The sequence below is a fragment of the Typopeltis vanoorti genome, chromosome 12 (genome assembly GCF_054136105.1).
Source record: "Typopeltis vanoorti isolate ZY-2024b chromosome 12, IOZ_Tvanoo_1.0, whole genome shotgun sequence".
Taxonomy (NCBI): domain Eukaryota; kingdom Metazoa; phylum Arthropoda; class Arachnida; order Uropygi; family Thelyphonidae; genus Typopeltis; species Typopeltis vanoorti.
Genome location: NC_143560.1, coordinates 116,547,227 through 116,565,971, shown reverse-complemented (window position 1 = coordinate 116,565,971; position 18,745 = coordinate 116,547,227). Strand labels below are relative to the sequence as shown.

The window sequence follows — 18,745 nt, the reverse complement described above, 5'->3', positions numbered from 1 at the left end:
TTGTTAAACATGTCAAACTAATTTATTTCTAATCTGATGTAAAGTTTATAATTTTGAAGCCATCGCTTTACAGAAGTCATGTGATTCGCTTCATCCAGAAACATTTGCTTGACGGTTCTGAATGCGCCCAATGGTAACACGTTTGATGACGTGTACGCTGGCAGTTGACAGTCCATCTGTGTATTGTTCTTGATCAAGACTCTTGCAGTCAAAGTGTCCCGATTATCCAGTATTTTAGTACAGAGTAATCCCATGAAGTTGTTTTCCATTTATCGATCTTTAGCGTGTATTATTTTAAATTAAGCAAGTGAATGCAATTAGTATTGTTAAAAAAACAAAAAAACAATTAAAGATAACAATGAGTGAGCCAAGAACAAGTGTGAAAAAAATAAAAACTTATCATTATCATAAAGAATGGGAAGAAGATTTTTTCTTTATTATGATGAAAGACAAATGCATATGTATAATTTGCAATGTGAATGTGGCTTTACCGAAAAAAGCAAACGTTGAAAGACACTATCGAACTGTTCATAAAAACTACGAAGGTTATCCACAGGGCACTGCCTTAAGAAAAGCAAAGGTACATCAAATGAAGACACTACTGACAGCACAACAAAATATTTTCGTCAAGTACAATACAGGTGCAAAGGCTGCTACAATTGCATCATTCAAAGTTGCTGAAACTTTAATTAAATGTAATAAGCCATTTCAAGATGGAGAATTATGGAAGGAAGCCTTCATCAAAGCTGGTGAAATATCATTTCAAAATTTTAAGAATAAATCAGAAATAATAATTGCTATTAACAATATGTCATTATCATGAAACACAATCACGCATAGAGCAGAAGAAACCAGCCGAAGCCTCGAAGAGATTCTGCATGAAAACATAAACAAGTGCAATTTTTGGTCACTACACTTTGACGAATCTACTGATGACGCTGGTACTGCACAATTATGTATTTTTATTTGAATGGTTTCTGAGGATATGTCGGCCACAGAAGAATTATTAACCATTATTCCAATTCAAGGACGAAAAAGAGGTCAAGATATCTATGATTTATTTAAGAATTGCATTGTATGTACAAGTTTTCCAATTCATAAGTTAGTGTCAATAACTACGGACGGAGCAGCTGCAATGGTAGGTAATAAAAGCGGTTTCGTCACTCTTTGTAAAAACGATGAAGATACTTGTAAATACCAAATTTTGTGGACTATCATTGCATCATCCATCAGCAGGCCTTGTGTTAAAAAGTACTGAAATTCAATCGTTATGAATGTTGCTTTCAAAATTGTTAATTCAATAAGATCAAATAGCCTGGTGCGTCGTCAATTTCGGGCTTTGCTAAAAGAATGCGAGAGTGAGCATAGTGAATTATTGTTACATACTCATGGTTACATAAGATGGTTAAGCTGTGCCACATTTTTAGCAAGATTCAGAGAACTTCTTCTAGAAATAAATTTCTTTTTGAAAAACAGGGATGATTCACATCCAGAATTAAATGATAAAGAATGGCTATTTGACCTCGCCTTTTTCTGTGACATTACAGAAAAACTAAATAACCTAAACTTAGAATTACAAGGAAAAAATAAAACAATCATTGATATAATAAGCTCCTTAAAGGAAAAATTATTTAAAATTATTAAAAATTTGGCCGACCAGTCAAGGGATATACAAAACGTCACCTTTAATAAACACGCTGAAAGCATAAGACTTTTAATGAACGAATTTAAGGTAAGATTTGTAGGAATCAGTAAGCTCGATGATATCGCTACTCTTTTATCATATCCCTTCAATGAAAATATTAATGTTGAGAATACAGCTTCAAAACTGAATGAATTTCTCGACACAAATAGAGTAGATTTGGAAGAAGAAATTATAAATATGAAATGCGATATCCACCTAAAATCAATTGCTTCAAATAATAGTTTTTGGAAGTTGATCCACAAAAGTAAACACCCAAATATTTGGAGAATCGCTGCTTATTTTAATGCATTTTTTTTGGATCAACTTATTTGTGCAAATCGGCATTCTCATGTATGAATGCTATTAAGACAGAGCATAGATTGCAGCTAAGTGATCAACATCTGGAATCATGTTTACGAATTTCTTTAAGTTTCATATGATCCAGATTATGATCGCTTAGCTGCATCTATGCAATGTCAGGTATCGTCCAATTAAATTAAAATATTCAATTTTGTTTGTATAATTTTATTTAGTTTTTTGTATTTTTTATTGTTTTTTTTTTTAAACAAAGTCATGAACAATAAATTTTCTTTTTTTTTTCATTATATTTATTGCCTTATAAACTTTTAAAAATCTCAAAAATATTCCACAATTTTCGATCGCATCTATAGTCACCCGCAGAGATATTTTCACTGGGTAAGTAGTCCCCAACATCTAAAAGTTTGGCCATCCGTGTTATATATTGTGAATCCTACTGATGAAAGATTATAAATCTATAATACATTATTTCTATGGACAAACAAACTAAGGATTAAATAATCTAAAAACCATGCTCTTAAGACCAAACAACTTTATATGCCACTTCAAGTATCCTGAAAGCAGTGATCAGACTCACACCTAGTAATGAAATTCACCTACTCCCTAATAACATTCAATGCAGGCATCAGGATTTCAACCCACTGTCCATCTATTGGAGGGCAGAGATACTAACTGTCAAAACAACTATGTTCACAATTAGAAAAACATATGGTAACCAAAGGCCATTTTATAAAAGATTGTATAAAGAAAGCAGTTAAGCTCCAATTCATTCATCATCATCAATTTCCTAATATGTACTCGAGGGGTGTTCAGGCTACTATGACAAAACTTCACAATTACCTTTACATTATTATTTCATCAAAGCTCCAGCTCATCAGAATGACTGCATCAAATTTAATGGATGACTAATAAAAGATAAGAAGGTAATCTTACTAAATACCCCTCACCATTAGGTGGGTATTTAATAAGATTACTTTCCAAGATAAGAAACTAATAATTAAAAAAAAATTTTTTTACACTTGAGTCAATTTTTTTCTTTGGACTAATGGTATTACAGTTCAAACTCCCCTCATGCTTGCATGCACTGTCATGTTTTTAATTGTAAATCTGTTCTACTTGATTTTAACCTACAGACGTAGTGTGCACTGAATGACCAAGGAAGATGGTGGAAAATTTTGTCTCCATTAGGAGACAATATTTTGATTACATTTAAATAATTATTTCTAATGTCTAAATCTAAATATATAGAACCCCTGAGTTTTATGGCCAAACCAGCAGTAGATCCATAGCTTAGATGAAACTGGTGGCTACATTCTGTAATGCAAATGGCATCCACCTGTATGCATTTTACCTCATGAAGGCTGTTTTCTATCTTCCGGAGTTGAGCCATACTTGAGTTCGTTCAACTGTCCAAGAATATGTCACAAGGCTTATATGTCACATATGACCACATGTGGAATACTGTGTGCTGATATGATCCAGCAGCTAGTATCCAAGATGATAGCTGGCCTATGAAATAGTGCATATGAAAATAGACTAAGGAAATGTGGTCTTCAAAGTTGAAAAACAGATAAGAGGAGACATGATAGAAACATAAGTTAGTAAGGGAATCTTACACTACAGATTAGTGAGATTTTAGGGATGATGGAGGTAGACCTGTAGAAGCTGGCTAGGAGTACTGTCAGGAAGCATATGATGTGTAAGTTCTTCTCATGGAATGTTATGAACACATCTTCAGTAAATGTGTATGTGATTTTTTGTGAAATGTAAATGTGATTTTTTTTTTTGAAGAACTCATCCATGAAAAGATTAGTCAAACTATAGAACAGTAGTGCTATGGATGGGCAATAGGAAACTTGTTCACATTTGACTTGAAATGCTATGGATCGTATTCCTTAACAGGCTGTTCCAGAGAGCAGCAGTGCAGAAGATGAATGAAGGGGAGAAATGTGTTCTGTGGGTTTGAATCTGAACTGCAAGAGGGTGCTGATTGGCTGCTGCATGCGTTTTTGGATGGATTTGACAGATCGTGAAGAAATTATAGATGCTAATTCTGATGAACAGCAGCCATAGAAGTATTTATAGAAGATGCAGACTTGCAGAAACTGAATGCCTGTGTGAAAATGAGAGGAGTGTATTAGTGAGTGAGGGATCTTTAATCAATCTGATTGCCTGGCTTTTTCTGTATACAATCCAGCATTTATGGTGCTCTTAGAGGCACCACCCCAGATGTGAGAGCAGTATTCAATGGTTGGGCAGATTTGCAAGAAGGTTAGGCGCTGTTTGGAGTTAAAGTAACATCTCAAGCAAAAGACAAAACCTAATTTTTTGAATGTAGAGAAGGCAATATTTGTGCCATGAAAGATTTGATGTTAGAGTTATCCCAAGAAGGCAAATCTCTTCCTGAATAGAGATTTTGGTATTGTCAAAGGTAAGATAGGAAGAAAATTTCTGATTTTTTTTGTGGGAAATAATGCAGAGCTGTGTTTTGCTGGCAAAGAAGTTCATAAGGATATCCACACCTCATTGATGAATGTTTTGAAGATCAGAATTTAAGGAAGTAGAGGTTAGAGTTTTGCAGGTTATGGTGATTTGTGCTTTGCAAGGTTTGTCAAAAAGGAGAAGTGTAGTGTACTGTCAAGCAAACCTGTGTACTGGATTGGCAGTCATCTGGAGTAGATTGTTTCTATATAGAAGGAAGAGAGCAGCATTAGTTGTATAGTTAGAAGATAAAGAACCATTTACCATTACTCGAAATGAGTGCCCAGTCAGAAAGCCAGCTATCCAATTGCAGAAATCAGAGTGCAGACCAAATGATGAGAGTTTATTTAATAGACCTTTGTGCCAGACTAAGTCAAAAGCATTCACTAAACCTTTTCATGGTGTTTGTCCAGAGATATATAGCAGATATTTAAGTAAGAGTGTCTAAATAGGATGTCCCTTAATGAGCACTCTGAATCCTTGGAGGAGCATTTATAATAATCCTCTAATAACAATTGAGGAGATTGCTTACAATTCAAAACTAGATAGCTAGGAGAAGACCTATGCATATCCTGTAAGAAATGAAGGAAACAGACCAATGCTTCTGACCCAATGTACAATTTCCACCATCTCATGGTGTGCTCCATTATTAGTTATCTGCCCGGAAGCCAAACAACTGAGGTGATAATGTGAGAATCAGACAAACAAGTTGTATTCTGACAAAAACTGCAAAAGTAATTTCCCTGCTCTTTCGGTTAGGGAATCAGAGCAAATAGTGATAAGTTAGCTACAAAAGCAAACTCAATATGGGCAGAATTTAAGATAGGCATCATCATTTATGTAAACAACAATGACAAGAAGTGGAACTAGTTAAAAAATTACATGTTATCATGTTGACATAAGTGGTGATGAAGACAAACAGGCGAGATACTGCTAAATAATAATTACAGTATAAGATGTTATATTCAGGCAACATAAAGGAAAGGAAGGAATGGTTTAGTATTCAACACTAACCACACATCAGTTCTGGAATGGCAACCAATTTCAAGAAAAGTGGCTAATTTTAAAATAGGAAATTGGACAAAGACATTTTTTTGTCTATGGTCTCATAGAACAATCTGACATGGAAGACAACACAGAGTAAGTTTTCATGGTCTCATAGAACAATCTGACATGGAAGACAACACAGAGTAAGTTTTCATGTCATTAAAGAGAGGGCAGCTGACATAAAGAAAAAAAAAGTATAGAAATCTTTTGGGAAAATTTAGAGAAAAGAGCAAAACATAAATAAGAATAAATTAAAAAGATCCAACCTTTGGTAATCAACATGATATCTGGGGGCCAAAATTGTACAAATGAGGACAGAATGAAGAATGTAATCTTCAAAGTTTGAAAAATAGACAATCCATTTATTTCTCAAATATCCAATTTCCTTTTAAATATGAAAAGAATTTTAATGGAGATATAGAAGTTGGTAAGGGAATCTTATATAGAAAACAAGATTATACAGTTCAGGTCAGGTGGAGGAAGGACTGAATCATCCTGAAAACTTCTTTACATTATAGCAGGAGTAGCCAACTACACGTTCTTTTGGAGCCAAAATAATTCCGGCAAGACTTAGAAGAGCCACAACCTTTGACTGATGCGATGATATGGGAGTAGGTGAGTGTGCGCAATGGCGAGGTTGTAACGAGCTTGTAAGAACTGCTTTGACTAATTACATACCTAATTTTAAAAGGCTTACTAAGAAAATGGATACAAGAAAGGCCTCTACTAGTAAATAAATAGCTAAAATTATTGTGTTTCAACTTTAAAATTATTCTAATTGTTCAAAGTAAACTTCATTTATTAATGTGTTTGAATTTGCAGTAATTTTTATTAACCCTGTTTCTCTTCTCTGTTTTTTTTTTTTTTTTGGTTCCTCTTTTATCTTGTTGTCTCCTCTTCTTATTTTGATCCCTGGCAGATCATGAAGAGCCACGTGACGCGTGGAATCGAGCCACATGCGACTCGCAATCCATGTTGTGGCTACCCCTGCATTATAGCAACAATTTGCTGAGTCACCTTTACAACTTCTGTGATGTGTCTACTGAACTTCAGTTTGCTATTCACTAAGACCCCAGATCCCCTGTCTCCTGTGCAAAGTTCCTTCAATATGATAAACCTCATTCCATCTTCCCTAGTCAAAGTGCACAAATCTACACTTAGCAACAATGAAGTGACATTCTTCAGCACAAAGCACCAACCTCTTCAAATCTTCTTACATCATTACATCAGATCTTGAAATTGCTGTTTCTAATTTATTATCCTCAACAAACAAATGAATATCTACTCTCAAACCTAGCACTATATTACTAACTAACATATAAATAAATAACTAACAGCAGTGGTCCTAGAACAAAACTCTGTAGCAACCCACTTGTAGCTTTCCTCTGTTTTTTTTTTTTTTTTTTTTTTTTGGGGACCCCCCTCCCCCCCAAGTTACTGACTCTTATTAATCAACAATCCTTGTAACCAAGCTACTCAGATGACTATTCTCATTCTGCTCAATTTCAACAGTACTTTATCATGTGGTATTTTATCAAACACTTTGGCAAAATCCAGAAAAATCACTGTATAAGCATGCTTTCTGTCCAGTCATTCTGTTGTAAAATGTAACCAAGTTCTTCCAAAAAAGAGATAAAAATTAGAATAGCCAGAGCAACAACTATTTTAAAAGCCATGGACAAAGTATGGAAGAGCCGAGCTATCAAGATGCCAACTAAATTGTGCATTGTAAAAACCTGTATCTTCAGCAGCATGCTCTATGGATGTGAGGGCCTGGGTACTCCCTGAGAGAATCTGAAAGGAGGATATTAGCATTTGAGAGGAAGTATTATAGAAAGATCTTGAGAATAAGTTGGATCCAGAAAGTGAACAATGAGGAAATCTACAGACGAATACAACCAAAAGAAAACCTGATCCAGAAAATAATCAAAAGGAAACTACGTCTCTTTGGCCATATATGTAGAATGAACGATGAGCAGAAAATAAAAATGCTGCTGTTTGGATGATTGAAGAAAAGAACAAAAAAGGAAGACCAAACAGGGAATGGGATGATGACATTCTCAAATGATGCGGAAACTCTATACACAAACTGAGTCATCTTGCACAAAATAGAATGCAATGGAAGATTCATATCAAGATGCCATCAGACACCCATGGGCATTGGACCCATGGTTGTTGATGATGATGAAGTTCTTTCTTAACAAACCCATGCTACTTTCTCAAGAGATTTTTCATCAATCCAGCTTTGTACTTTGTTTCTAGTCAGCCTCTCTAGCACCTTCATCACTTCACCTGACACACACACCAACTTAGATTCTACCTTGTGCAGTGGCACTATTTTTCCTTTTTTTCACTCTTCTGAGAGGACTGTTCTTGTTGTCAAGACTCTTAATGAAGACTCTCACAGCATTATTAACATTAAGGTTATTTAATATTTTAAACAATTCCCATTCTTGAAATGTCAGTCCTCTTTCCTACTGTTATTTAATATTACCCATATCCCCATCCCACCCAAAATACACGCTGAACATTTCTACTACATATTCTGCAGATGTCATTAATGTTCCAACTACAGTCAGTCTTCAAAACCGTAGAATTTTCTAGCATCTTTGTTGCTTCAGCCAATTTCTCTTTCCTAACCTGTGTCTTATACTTCTCATGCTGTGGAGGAATACCTTGTTCTTATCTCCTAAAAAACATCCTCTTTCAGAAGAACCTGCATAATTCCAAGATTCATCGATTTAATCTCTACTTTATTTATCCTCCTAACTGTAGGAATATTCTAACAACAGGAATGCAGGAAATAACATGTCGGTAAGGAGATTGAATTCCTTGAGCTACTCAGGGACAACTGCCTTATGCACCACGTAGTTAAAACAACACATGGAGCAAGATATAATAATATCTTGTTATACAGTAATAACAGAAGATATTATCATGATGTCATCAATTGAAGAGAGTGATCAGTGGTTTTTGATGTGGGAAGTGGCTAGGCAGGTACAAGCATCATAGAACAGAACAGATGTTCTGTACAAGGGACTGATAAATTAAGGAAAAAAGGCTGGTGATATACTGTGGCTTGATGAATTAGTTACTTATGACAATCTAACTTTCTCATAGCTAACTGATTTCAGACCAAGTCCTAGGTACTACTACTAATTGCTTTCCCCTTCATTTCTTCAATTTCTCCTTCCTCACTATACTTGTCACCTTCCTTGCACCTGTGTCTTATACTCCTCAATGTTGCTGAGGGATACCCTGTTCATCATACCTCCAGACATTCTTTCTCAGAGGCTCCTGTATAATTCCATGATTCATCTATTCCATCTCCACTTTATTTATCCTCCTAACCTTATGAATACAATCTGACATTGCTGTAAACAACTGATTTCAGAGCCAGTCCTGGGCACAGCTTATCCATATAATACAATGAGCACATGCAGTATACCTCACATTTCACAAAATGACTGAAATCAAAATTTTATTCATGAATGGACAAAGAACTGTTCATTCAATGCCTATTAGTGTATGTTGCTCTACGTTTAAAGATTACGTAACAAAACTGAAATAAACAAGCAGACACTCTACAAGTACACAACTACAGTTAATTAACGAAAAAGACTTATCTCATCCCTAAGTGTTCTTCCACAAGTCTTCTTATGATTACTAACAATATGTTCTAACATAAAGATGTGTATAACAAGAAATATATCATACTGGAAACAAGAAATATGTATAAAAATTTAAAAAAGCATCAAATTCAAGCTGCTTTCAGAGGTGAATTGTAACTCAAATATTCAAAGGGAAAAAAATGAAAGTCTGAAAAGAAGAATCAAACCAGAATAAAGACTCAATGACTAAATCAGAAGAAACTGATTTAGTCATCTCAACTAGGGTGGGATGTGGTGAATTTGTCTGCTTGCACAGAACATTCTACTTCAGGTTATCATGGATGTGAAATGCATATTAAAATTCCAACACCCCCGATGTTACATTGAAATCTCGTGAATACGATGTGCATGAGAAGTGATATATTTCATCCATATCAACACTGGGTTAACTGACAGTTTTCCAGGTGCTGAAGAAGTTGATTATTGATAACCTTTATTACTTTAGACAGAGTTGATATGAGAGTAGTAGGTCAACAGTCTGATGGTAGACACTTGTTTCTTTTTTTTTGGAATTGCTTGCTTCCATACTGTAGAGTGGATGTCAGCTGAGTATAATATAGGGCACAATGATAAAGGACCAGCATTAGTTCAAGAGCATAACTGATGGGATAATATCAGGAATGGAAGTCTCTTTGGTATCTTAGTTATTCAGGATTCTTCTGATGATTTTCTGGTGAAAGGCTACAGGAGGAGGCATGTGATACAATAATCCAAGTCAAGTTAGAGGTGATTTACCTTGATCAACTATGCAAGAGTTGGATGAGAAAATGATGCCACGAAGTTGGCTTTATTTTTTAGATCATATTGCAATATTTCATTAAGGTGAGAGAGAGAGAGAGAGGCAGAAGCACAGGTCAGCAGAATTTGTATCTAACAGCTCTCTACATGTCATAGAAGCACTTATGTGATTGCTTGTGACCGTTCTCACTGCCAAACACAGATTCTCCAATATCTGATAAGACGAAATAATCAGTCTTTTCAGGTAAGGGGAGGGAGAAGGCAATTGTCAGTCAATATTTTAGGTCTGTGTGGTTGTATCTCAAGCTCAGTATTACCTGTGGAGTTCTATTTCTTTAGCATATCAAACTGCAAACTCAGAAAGTCCGAATGCTGCTCGATGTCATATTAAAAATATTTTTCGCAAAATGATGCGAAACTATCATTCCCTCAGAAATGTCTACCCCTTTGTACTCTTTAATCAGTATGACAGACTGAAACATAAACAGCTCACATCCTTCACAGGAAAAAAAAAATTCCATATTGTGTAAATGTATACATTTTCCTGCAATCAGAGGACTGTCTCAACTTTTAGGAAGATAATATGTACACATATACACACACCTCAATTACTAGTCAAGGACAAAACAGAAACAGCAAAGACAAAGAACAAACATTGAAACCACAATGAAATGTCTGTGAATGCAATGTTAAAAAAAAATGTAATTACCACCAGATGACCTTCAATATTAATTATCACATTTGCTAGTGCTTTTATGCAGGGAAATGTCTGCAGAATACAACAAACATTTCTCTTCGAAGAATGCAGCTAGTTTACTTGGTTCTGAAGATACTCAATGTTGCAGAAATGAAACTTAAAACTAAGTCACTGCTAATCAGTTTTTTGTTAATGCTTATGGGCATGAAAATTTCTTGTAATAAGAATTTTATCAATGGCATCCACATTTCATGGATTTAGGATTATTATTGAAAGTTTATTTTTCACTTGATCAGACTATAATAAATTTAGTTTAATCCTTTATCCAAGTGTGTGCAAACAAAGTTTGCGCCTGAAAGTATCTTCAGGACTGGGTTCTCCCACCACCAGTCCTGATCTCAAAATTATCCTCTGAATTAATCCTATAGAAACCCTTTAGCTATGTGGTACAACACCAGGCAACTCCTTGCAAAGGTGGAGCAAGCTACCAACACTCCTATCTCAGTATCTCCCGTAATGCAAAACATCTCCTTGCAGATATGTAATAATGTTATGCATCAGGGAAGGGCCACTACCCAGACTAGTTTCAACCTTTATTGAGGTCTCTTCAGTGGGAGCCAGGGCAGAAGCATTAGCAAAGTCATCTCCTCCTATATAATAAACTAAATTTATTATAGTCTGACCAAGTGAAAAATAAACTTTCAACATCTTTCTCTAAATCCAGAGTAATTTAATAAAAAGGTAGCAAACCATTTGGCAGCTCTTATAGGAGGAGATGACCTTGCTAATGCTTCTTACTGGTATCTCCACTTGGGCCTGCCTCCCACTGAACAGACCTCAATAAAGGTCAAAAATAGTCTGGGTAGTGGCCCTTCCCGTAATGCAAAACACATATCCGCAAGGAGATGTGTTTTGCATTACGGGAGATACTGAGATAGGAGTGTTGGTAGCTTGCTCCACCTTTGAAAGGAGTTGCCGAGTGTTGTACCACTTTACCCCAGTCCTGAAGATACTTTCAGGAGCAAACTTTGTTTGCACACACTTGGATCAAGTATTAAACTAAATTTATTATAGGATTATTATTATGTTCTATCAGAGGAATTTAAATGCATTTATACTTTAAAAAAAATGCAAACATAAATATGATACCTAAATAATCAAAGAAGAAATAGAGCAAGAGTAACATGGCTCCCATACAAAGTACAAATACTGCAACCAGAATGGGTGTAACGTTCAATGCACTTTCTTCTCCATCATGCTGCATTTCAGATTTAATTGGTTGATCACTGCTCTGAATACAAGGTTTACTGACTTCTTTTGAATATCTGAAAAACAGAAAGAAGTACCTAGTAAGAAATACCAACAACAATCTGAGAAAAATATATGCAAATAGTAGGGAAAAAAAAGCCATTTTTAAATGATGATTTTGACTATTATATTTTCAAATTCTAATAACACATATCATACTACTGATACGTTTTAATGTGCTTATATTATGTTGGAAATTTAATTACATATAATTACCCAAACAAGGAAATAATCTTCTTTGTTCAACATACATAATTCAACCTGGCAACTGTTCTTGAACTTCAAGTGCTAAAATGGAAGAGAAGTCAAACTATTCACTATCAGTAATGATCTAACTGCTACTTACCAGAATAACAGATAATCCTCATTTTCTCAATATGCTGGACTTTTTTTTTTTTTAACCAGCTCTCCTAAACATTATCACTCCTCCTGGCAACTCTAACCATAATAGTGTCCACATTCCCTTTTCTCCAAATTGACAGATTCTCAGTCTTGTATCCTATGACACTACAGCGGTGCCAACTAAGATGAGTTTTGAGATTTCTATGCCACTGTTCCATGATCTGATTGTTTCTGTCATCCAGATCCAAGCAACTGCTCTGATCAAACAGAAGATAACTATTCCTGCTGAAATAAGGACCTTTATTCTTCACTTACACTAAATCCACCCCCACAATCTCAATCCAAACTCTAGTTCTTTCTTCAAAAGATGTGCCAAAGCAGTACAAAACAAAATTTAGAATACAATCAATAGTTCAAATCAAAAATTCCAGCTTTTTGATTTGGCTCACACTACAGTACCTAAGTTTATATATATATATATATATATATATATAATAGTATCAAAATTAAAATAAAATAAAATTTGGATGTGTGGAGTGAGTTTGAGAGAAGATTAGATTTGTATAAGAGGGACTGCCTACACCTGAATGCGTTTGGTATCAGGGGTCTTGAAAAACTAACAACTAGTATGAGACCTAACACAAAGTCAGGGAAACTAAATTATAAAGGGAGAATGGTGAGAATGAGTGTAAAAGCAAGAATGTTACGTGACTGTGTTGACGGGAATGGGCATTATCATGGGAATGATTACAAGGAGAGAACGATTTCAACTTTGTGATCGTCCAGTTTGCATCCATCAAACATGTGCAAAGATGTCTACATGCATATGGCTCTAGAGAAGAGAGAAGACTACAAAGTTTTGACAGGAAAACTCATAATCCGGTAACCTTTGCGACTGCTGCTAGTCTTAGGTCTCCCAGCCTAATCCTGTCTGAGCTTAATTTTAGTTACAATTCTAGTGGTTCTTATTTAAATATTCTAACAATATGTTACCAGATTTAATATAGTAAAGTGAGTTATACATTATTTTATTACAAGTATTTTATGTAATTTAATTGCCCATGTAAAATCGATACAGAAAAAATATTTCTATTTTTTTTTTCTATGAGATTTTACAAAGGCCTACTCTCACTCAAAAATTTTTTTCACAAAAAATTTTTTTTTTACCCGTTGCCTGCACATTTTCTGGAGAAGACATGACTAATTTCACCTTTTTAGGTTCTTCTTGGCCTCAAATTGTATCGCGTTTGAACGTATTCTCTTATTTCATCATTAAACATATTTCTTTTCTCCCTTTGTATTCCCCCATCCAGGTTGTTGGCATATCCTCCTTTATAATTCTTCCTTTGGTGTGTAATACTTCTCACTCCATTAATTTTCTGCCTGGCATCTCTCATATTCTGATTCCTAGAGTAGTCGGCATTTCACAGTGGGGTTTTTCTTTCACAATTTCCATTAGCTCTAGATTTATCTCTGAGGGAATGTCTCCTTCCCCTCAACACCCTTTCCAAAGAGTCTCCCAGACACATTAATCTGTCAGACCTGCTTTTATACAGCTTTATTATATCTGAATGCACCATCATTATCTTCTTTTGATCCATTTTATCCCGAATGTTAAAATTTAACGAGGAAAGTTTTTCCAGAATCTCATACGGACCCAAGGCACTCCTACCCAACTTCCTCCCTCTTTTCTTATTTGTCTTTTGTTCGAGAAGGACTAAATTCCCTGGTCATAGGACTTTGTATTTCCTCAGCTTATTAGCACATGCTCTCATTCTTTGAGAGCTGTTTCTATTGGATTCTGCAATTATTTCATGAGCCATTTTGTTTCCCTCAATCAGGTTATTTAAATACTCATCAATATCTGTGAATCCTGTGTTGACATGAGAGCTCCTAAATTTGCTAGGGAACATGGGCTCAAATCCATAGAGGACAACAGCAGGTGCCTCTCTGATTGCAGAGTGAAGAGCCGTTCTGCAAGCGAATAGGCTGTGTGATAAATATGCATCCCCCCCCCCAAAAAAAAAAAAGTTGTGAAAAAATTGAGAGTAGGCCTTCCTAAAATCTCGTAGAAAAAAAAAAAAAAAATAGAAATATTATTTCTATATCGATTTTACATGGGCAATGAAAATACTTGAAATTAAAATAATGTATAACTCACTTTACTGTATTAAATCTGATAACAAATTGTTAGAATATTTAAATAAGAATCACTAGAATTGTAACTAAAATTAAGCTCACACAGGATTAGGCTAGGAGACATAACGCTAGCAACAGTCACGAAGGTCACTGGATTATGAGTTTTCCTGCCAAAACCCAGCGATAGCGTGGGTGACGGAGAAAACCCACCAGTAAATCCAGGGGACTTTAGAGAAGAAGGGCCAAGGTCGGGAGAATGATATAAAAGACAGAAATTTGGTGGCTAGGGGACTCTTGCTTCGAAGTTTTGTTCCTGTGCCAAGCCTTTTCTTAGGATAGGTGGGAAGTTCATGTTCCCGCGAGCAGCAGTTCCGACGAAGATGGGAAGTTCGCTAATAGCAGAGAAGGCCTTTTCAAGATATCCCACTGTGAGATTCCCCAATGATCTACTTGTGTGCTGAATTATCGCTGCCATAACCTAGTGCATCGAAAGTTTTAGCAGGAAAGAAGCAGAACGTGCCTGTAAGCCTTAAAGATCTAGGACTGTGTAACGAACTGGCAAAGATTGTAAGTAGAATGTTTTAAGTAATATCCTAGATTGTGAAGTTGAAACGACGAATGTTGGTTCTGTTATCACAGAAAGTATTAGAGAAGTCGGAAAGCTGTACTTCTGTTTGAATGTGAGCAGTACAGAGTACTAAAGATTGGCTAATGTTGTGTAATGCTAAAATTGAATGTGGTTTAAGTTTTGCCTTTTTCCATGTACAATGTGAGTGAAGTTTAAGTGTGTTAAGTTCTATCCAAGCGTCTGAAAAGTTATGAGCACTTATAATTTCTTTGTCTTAAAACTCAACAAAATGCTTAAATGATCGTGTGGAGAATTAGACATGTGATCTGTATCATCTCCATTGTGCTCTTGTTGTCTTAATTAGAACCAGACAAGTGATATGTGCTGTTTGAATTTTGTATATAATTTTTCTTAGAATGAACAAACATGTTTGTTTTGTTAATAGCTTTCCTGATCTTGTTTTGCCAATGCACTGTCTCATAAAAATATCGAACCTGTGTGACCTGAGAATAGTGACAGCAATGACTGACTGATTAATTAATAGGAGTTGCTTGAGATAGAGAAAATGAGAGCTATTTTTGTGCTTAGCTGAATGTTAATCTTATATATAAGGGAAAGAAAAACATTTCTTTTACGCTATCCTTAATGGCACAGTCGGAAAAAAAAAATTTTTAAGATCAATACAAGTGAAATACAGTAAGGTAGATTAAGGAATTGGTTCCAACAAGAAGCTTTTCCTAAGTCTACACTTGGAGCACTTGAAATAGCATACTTATGGCCTTGAGAGAGAGGGGGCAAGGGAAGTAAAGCAAAGGTTATAGACTAAAGGATTAAGAATAATTGCGAATTTTGTGCATGAATTAGAACTTGAAGTCTATAGACAGTTTGAACTGGCTAAAGCAACTACGATATTACGACGTAAGAAAAATTTAAAAAATTGCGCAGTCCGATGTAATAATAAATAACATAATAATATCATCATAAAATAGATATTACAAATATCCTACCAGCTGCACCATTTGTAATATCTATTTTATGATGATGATATTATGTTATTTATTATTACGTCAGACTGAAAAGGCAGTCTCTGTTATTAGCAAACTTCCTATCTTCGTCAGAACTGCTGCTCGTGGGAATGTGACCTGGGATGGAGGGGGACCCAGGAAAAGGCTTGGCACTGGAACAAAACTTCGAAGTGAGAGCCACCTAGCCACTAAATCTCTGTCTTTTATATCATTCTCCCGACCTTGGCACTTCTTCTCTAAAGTACCCTGGATTTACTGGAGGGTTTTCTCCGTCACCCATGTTATCGCTGGGTTTTTCGCAGGAAAACTCATAATCTGGTGACCTTCGCAGCTGTTGCTAGCCTTAGGTCTCCTAGCCTAATCCTGCCTAAGCTTAATTTTAGTTAAAATTCTAGTGGTTCTTATTTAAATATTCTAACAATTTGTTACCATATATAATACAGTAAAAGTGAGTTATACATTATTTTAATTACAAGTTTTTTTATGTAATTTAACTGCCCATGTAAAATCGATATAAAAAAAAATTTCTATTTTGTTTTTCTATGAGATTTTACAACCAAATAGAAACAATGAGTGCAAAAAGAGTAATCATAATGGAAGAATTCAATTATCCAAATATTGATTGGATAGGCAGTAGAATATCATGAGAAGAATGAAATGAATTTATTGAGCTGTTGTGGGATAACTTCCTCAAGCAGCATATGACAGAAGGAACTTGAGGTCAAAGAGTGTTAGTGGCTGACAAATATGTATCAAAGTGGTGGTGGCTAGAGGAGTGAATCTACTAGATTTAAGGTGTTTTTGATTGTTTAAGGTGACCAGTGATGTATTCAATCCACGGATGATTGTCATTCAATCTACATTTTCAATCTTCACTTCGCAATGGGTTTACTAAGGGAAGGTCATGTTTCAGCAACTTGCTCGCATTCTATGATAATGTTACCATTGAGCTAGACAAGGGGAAATGGATACATCATGATACTTTTGGATTTTGCTAAGACTTTTGATAGAATACAGCATAAATTGGAGAATATGGGTTTGGATTATAAAATATTAGTGTGGAAAAGAGGATGGCTGACCAACAGATATCAAAAAGTGGTATATTCGGGATGTGAGTCTGTAAGATTTAAGGTAACTAGTGGTGTATCACAAGGTTCAGTCCTTGGTCCACTGTTATTCAATCTGAACATTAATGATATTGAGAAGGATATGATAGGTGACACACAGCTATTTGCTGATGATGCAAAGACAGGTAGGCTAATCAGGAATGCTGCTGATATGCAGTACTTGCAGATATCCAATGTCATATTATATTGGTGAGATTATGCTAGAAGAAACTGATCATGCTAGGGATCTTCAAGTGTTAGTAGATAGCAAGATGAAGTTCAGGGTCCATGTAGCAAAGATTGCAAATACAACTCAAAAGATGACTGCAATGCTGAAACAACTTTCTCGTGTAAAGACAGATACAGTGAAGAGAGTGCAAAGGAGAGTGTTAAAATGATATCAGGATTGTGGAATATTGATTATGAAAACAGATAGAGAATTTTTAGACTGGAGACAACAGAAAACAATAGAAAGAGGGGGTGATATGATTGAGACTTACAAACTTCTAAAAGTGTCATACAGCATTTCAGTTTATGCAATTTTCATTTTATTCAGGGTGGGGAAAGGACAAGAGGGCATACTTGGAAGCTGAGAATGAATGCTACTAAGAAGGGGATGAGGGCTAGATTTCTCTCATAGGATGGTGTGTGATTGGAATGGACTGCCATTGGATGGTGTGTGCAAGCAATGTGAATGAATTCAAGAATAAGTATGATAGCTGGTCTGTGTAGTATGTGGCCTCCCTTGATGAGTCCCCGACTCCTCTTAATAATCATCATCATCATAATAATAATAAAAATCCAAAGACAACTTCATAAGGGTTAAAAAGCCTGTTTCCTGTTCAAATGGCAGTTGAGTTTTATGATAGCAGTTAAAATTGTCAAAGCAATGGCATTTCAGTAGTGATGTATCGATGTGAAAGAAGAAAGATAAAGCAGATAGATTCATTTGAATTATAGGCATGGAGGAGACTATTAAAAATCCCATGGAATATAAGAAAGACCAATAAGAAGGTTTTAGAGAATATATAGACAGAATGCTCCTTGGAGGCAATGATTGCTAAACAGAAGTTGATGTATTTTGAACATATTATGAGAGCAGATGAATCATCAGAAAAGGTAGTTATGTTGGGGAAGACTGAGGACATGAGAAGAAGACTGCAAAATTGTTGGATGGACAACATAAAAAAAACTTACTGACTTGAACTTTCAATTGCTCAAAGAAAGGACAAGAGGTTGAGTAGGATGAAGAGCCTTTATTAAAGAGTCAAAAATGACTGGATAGCACATAACAACAACAAATGCTGTTGAGTGCAACATATCTTTCCACATTTCCACCTCTTGCATCCTGATTGCACAATGGTAACATCACCTAAAGATAAGGCAGGTCTCATGGCATCAGTCTTTCATTCTAGTTGTTGTACATAGGATAAAAGGCAAATCTTATACCAAACAGACCACATCATGTCTCCTCTGATGGTCTGCCGAAAGGATATCAGAAAAATGCTACTGTCATATACTTATTCAACATTAACTCAACAGCATGGAAGAAAACTTTTATCCAGCCAGTTCTAAAAAAGGAGATAAATCAGCCATCAAACTCACTCCTATTGCTCTCACT

At 35.4% G+C, this 18,745-nt stretch overlaps 1 protein-coding gene across 1 annotated transcript in view; it reads right to left on the bottom strand.

Moving 5' to 3' along the window:
* Window positions 1–18,745, bottom strand: part of LOC150101162 (signal peptide peptidase-like 2B) — a 183,884-nt gene that overhangs the window by 119,341 nt on the left and 45,798 nt on the right. Inside the window, exon 6 of the mRNA XM_090401377.1 lies at window positions 11,786–11,961. Within this exon, the coding sequence (XP_090257503.1) occupies window positions 11,786–11,961 (176 nt within the window). The remainder of the gene's footprint in view (window positions 1–11,785; window positions 11,962–18,745) is intronic.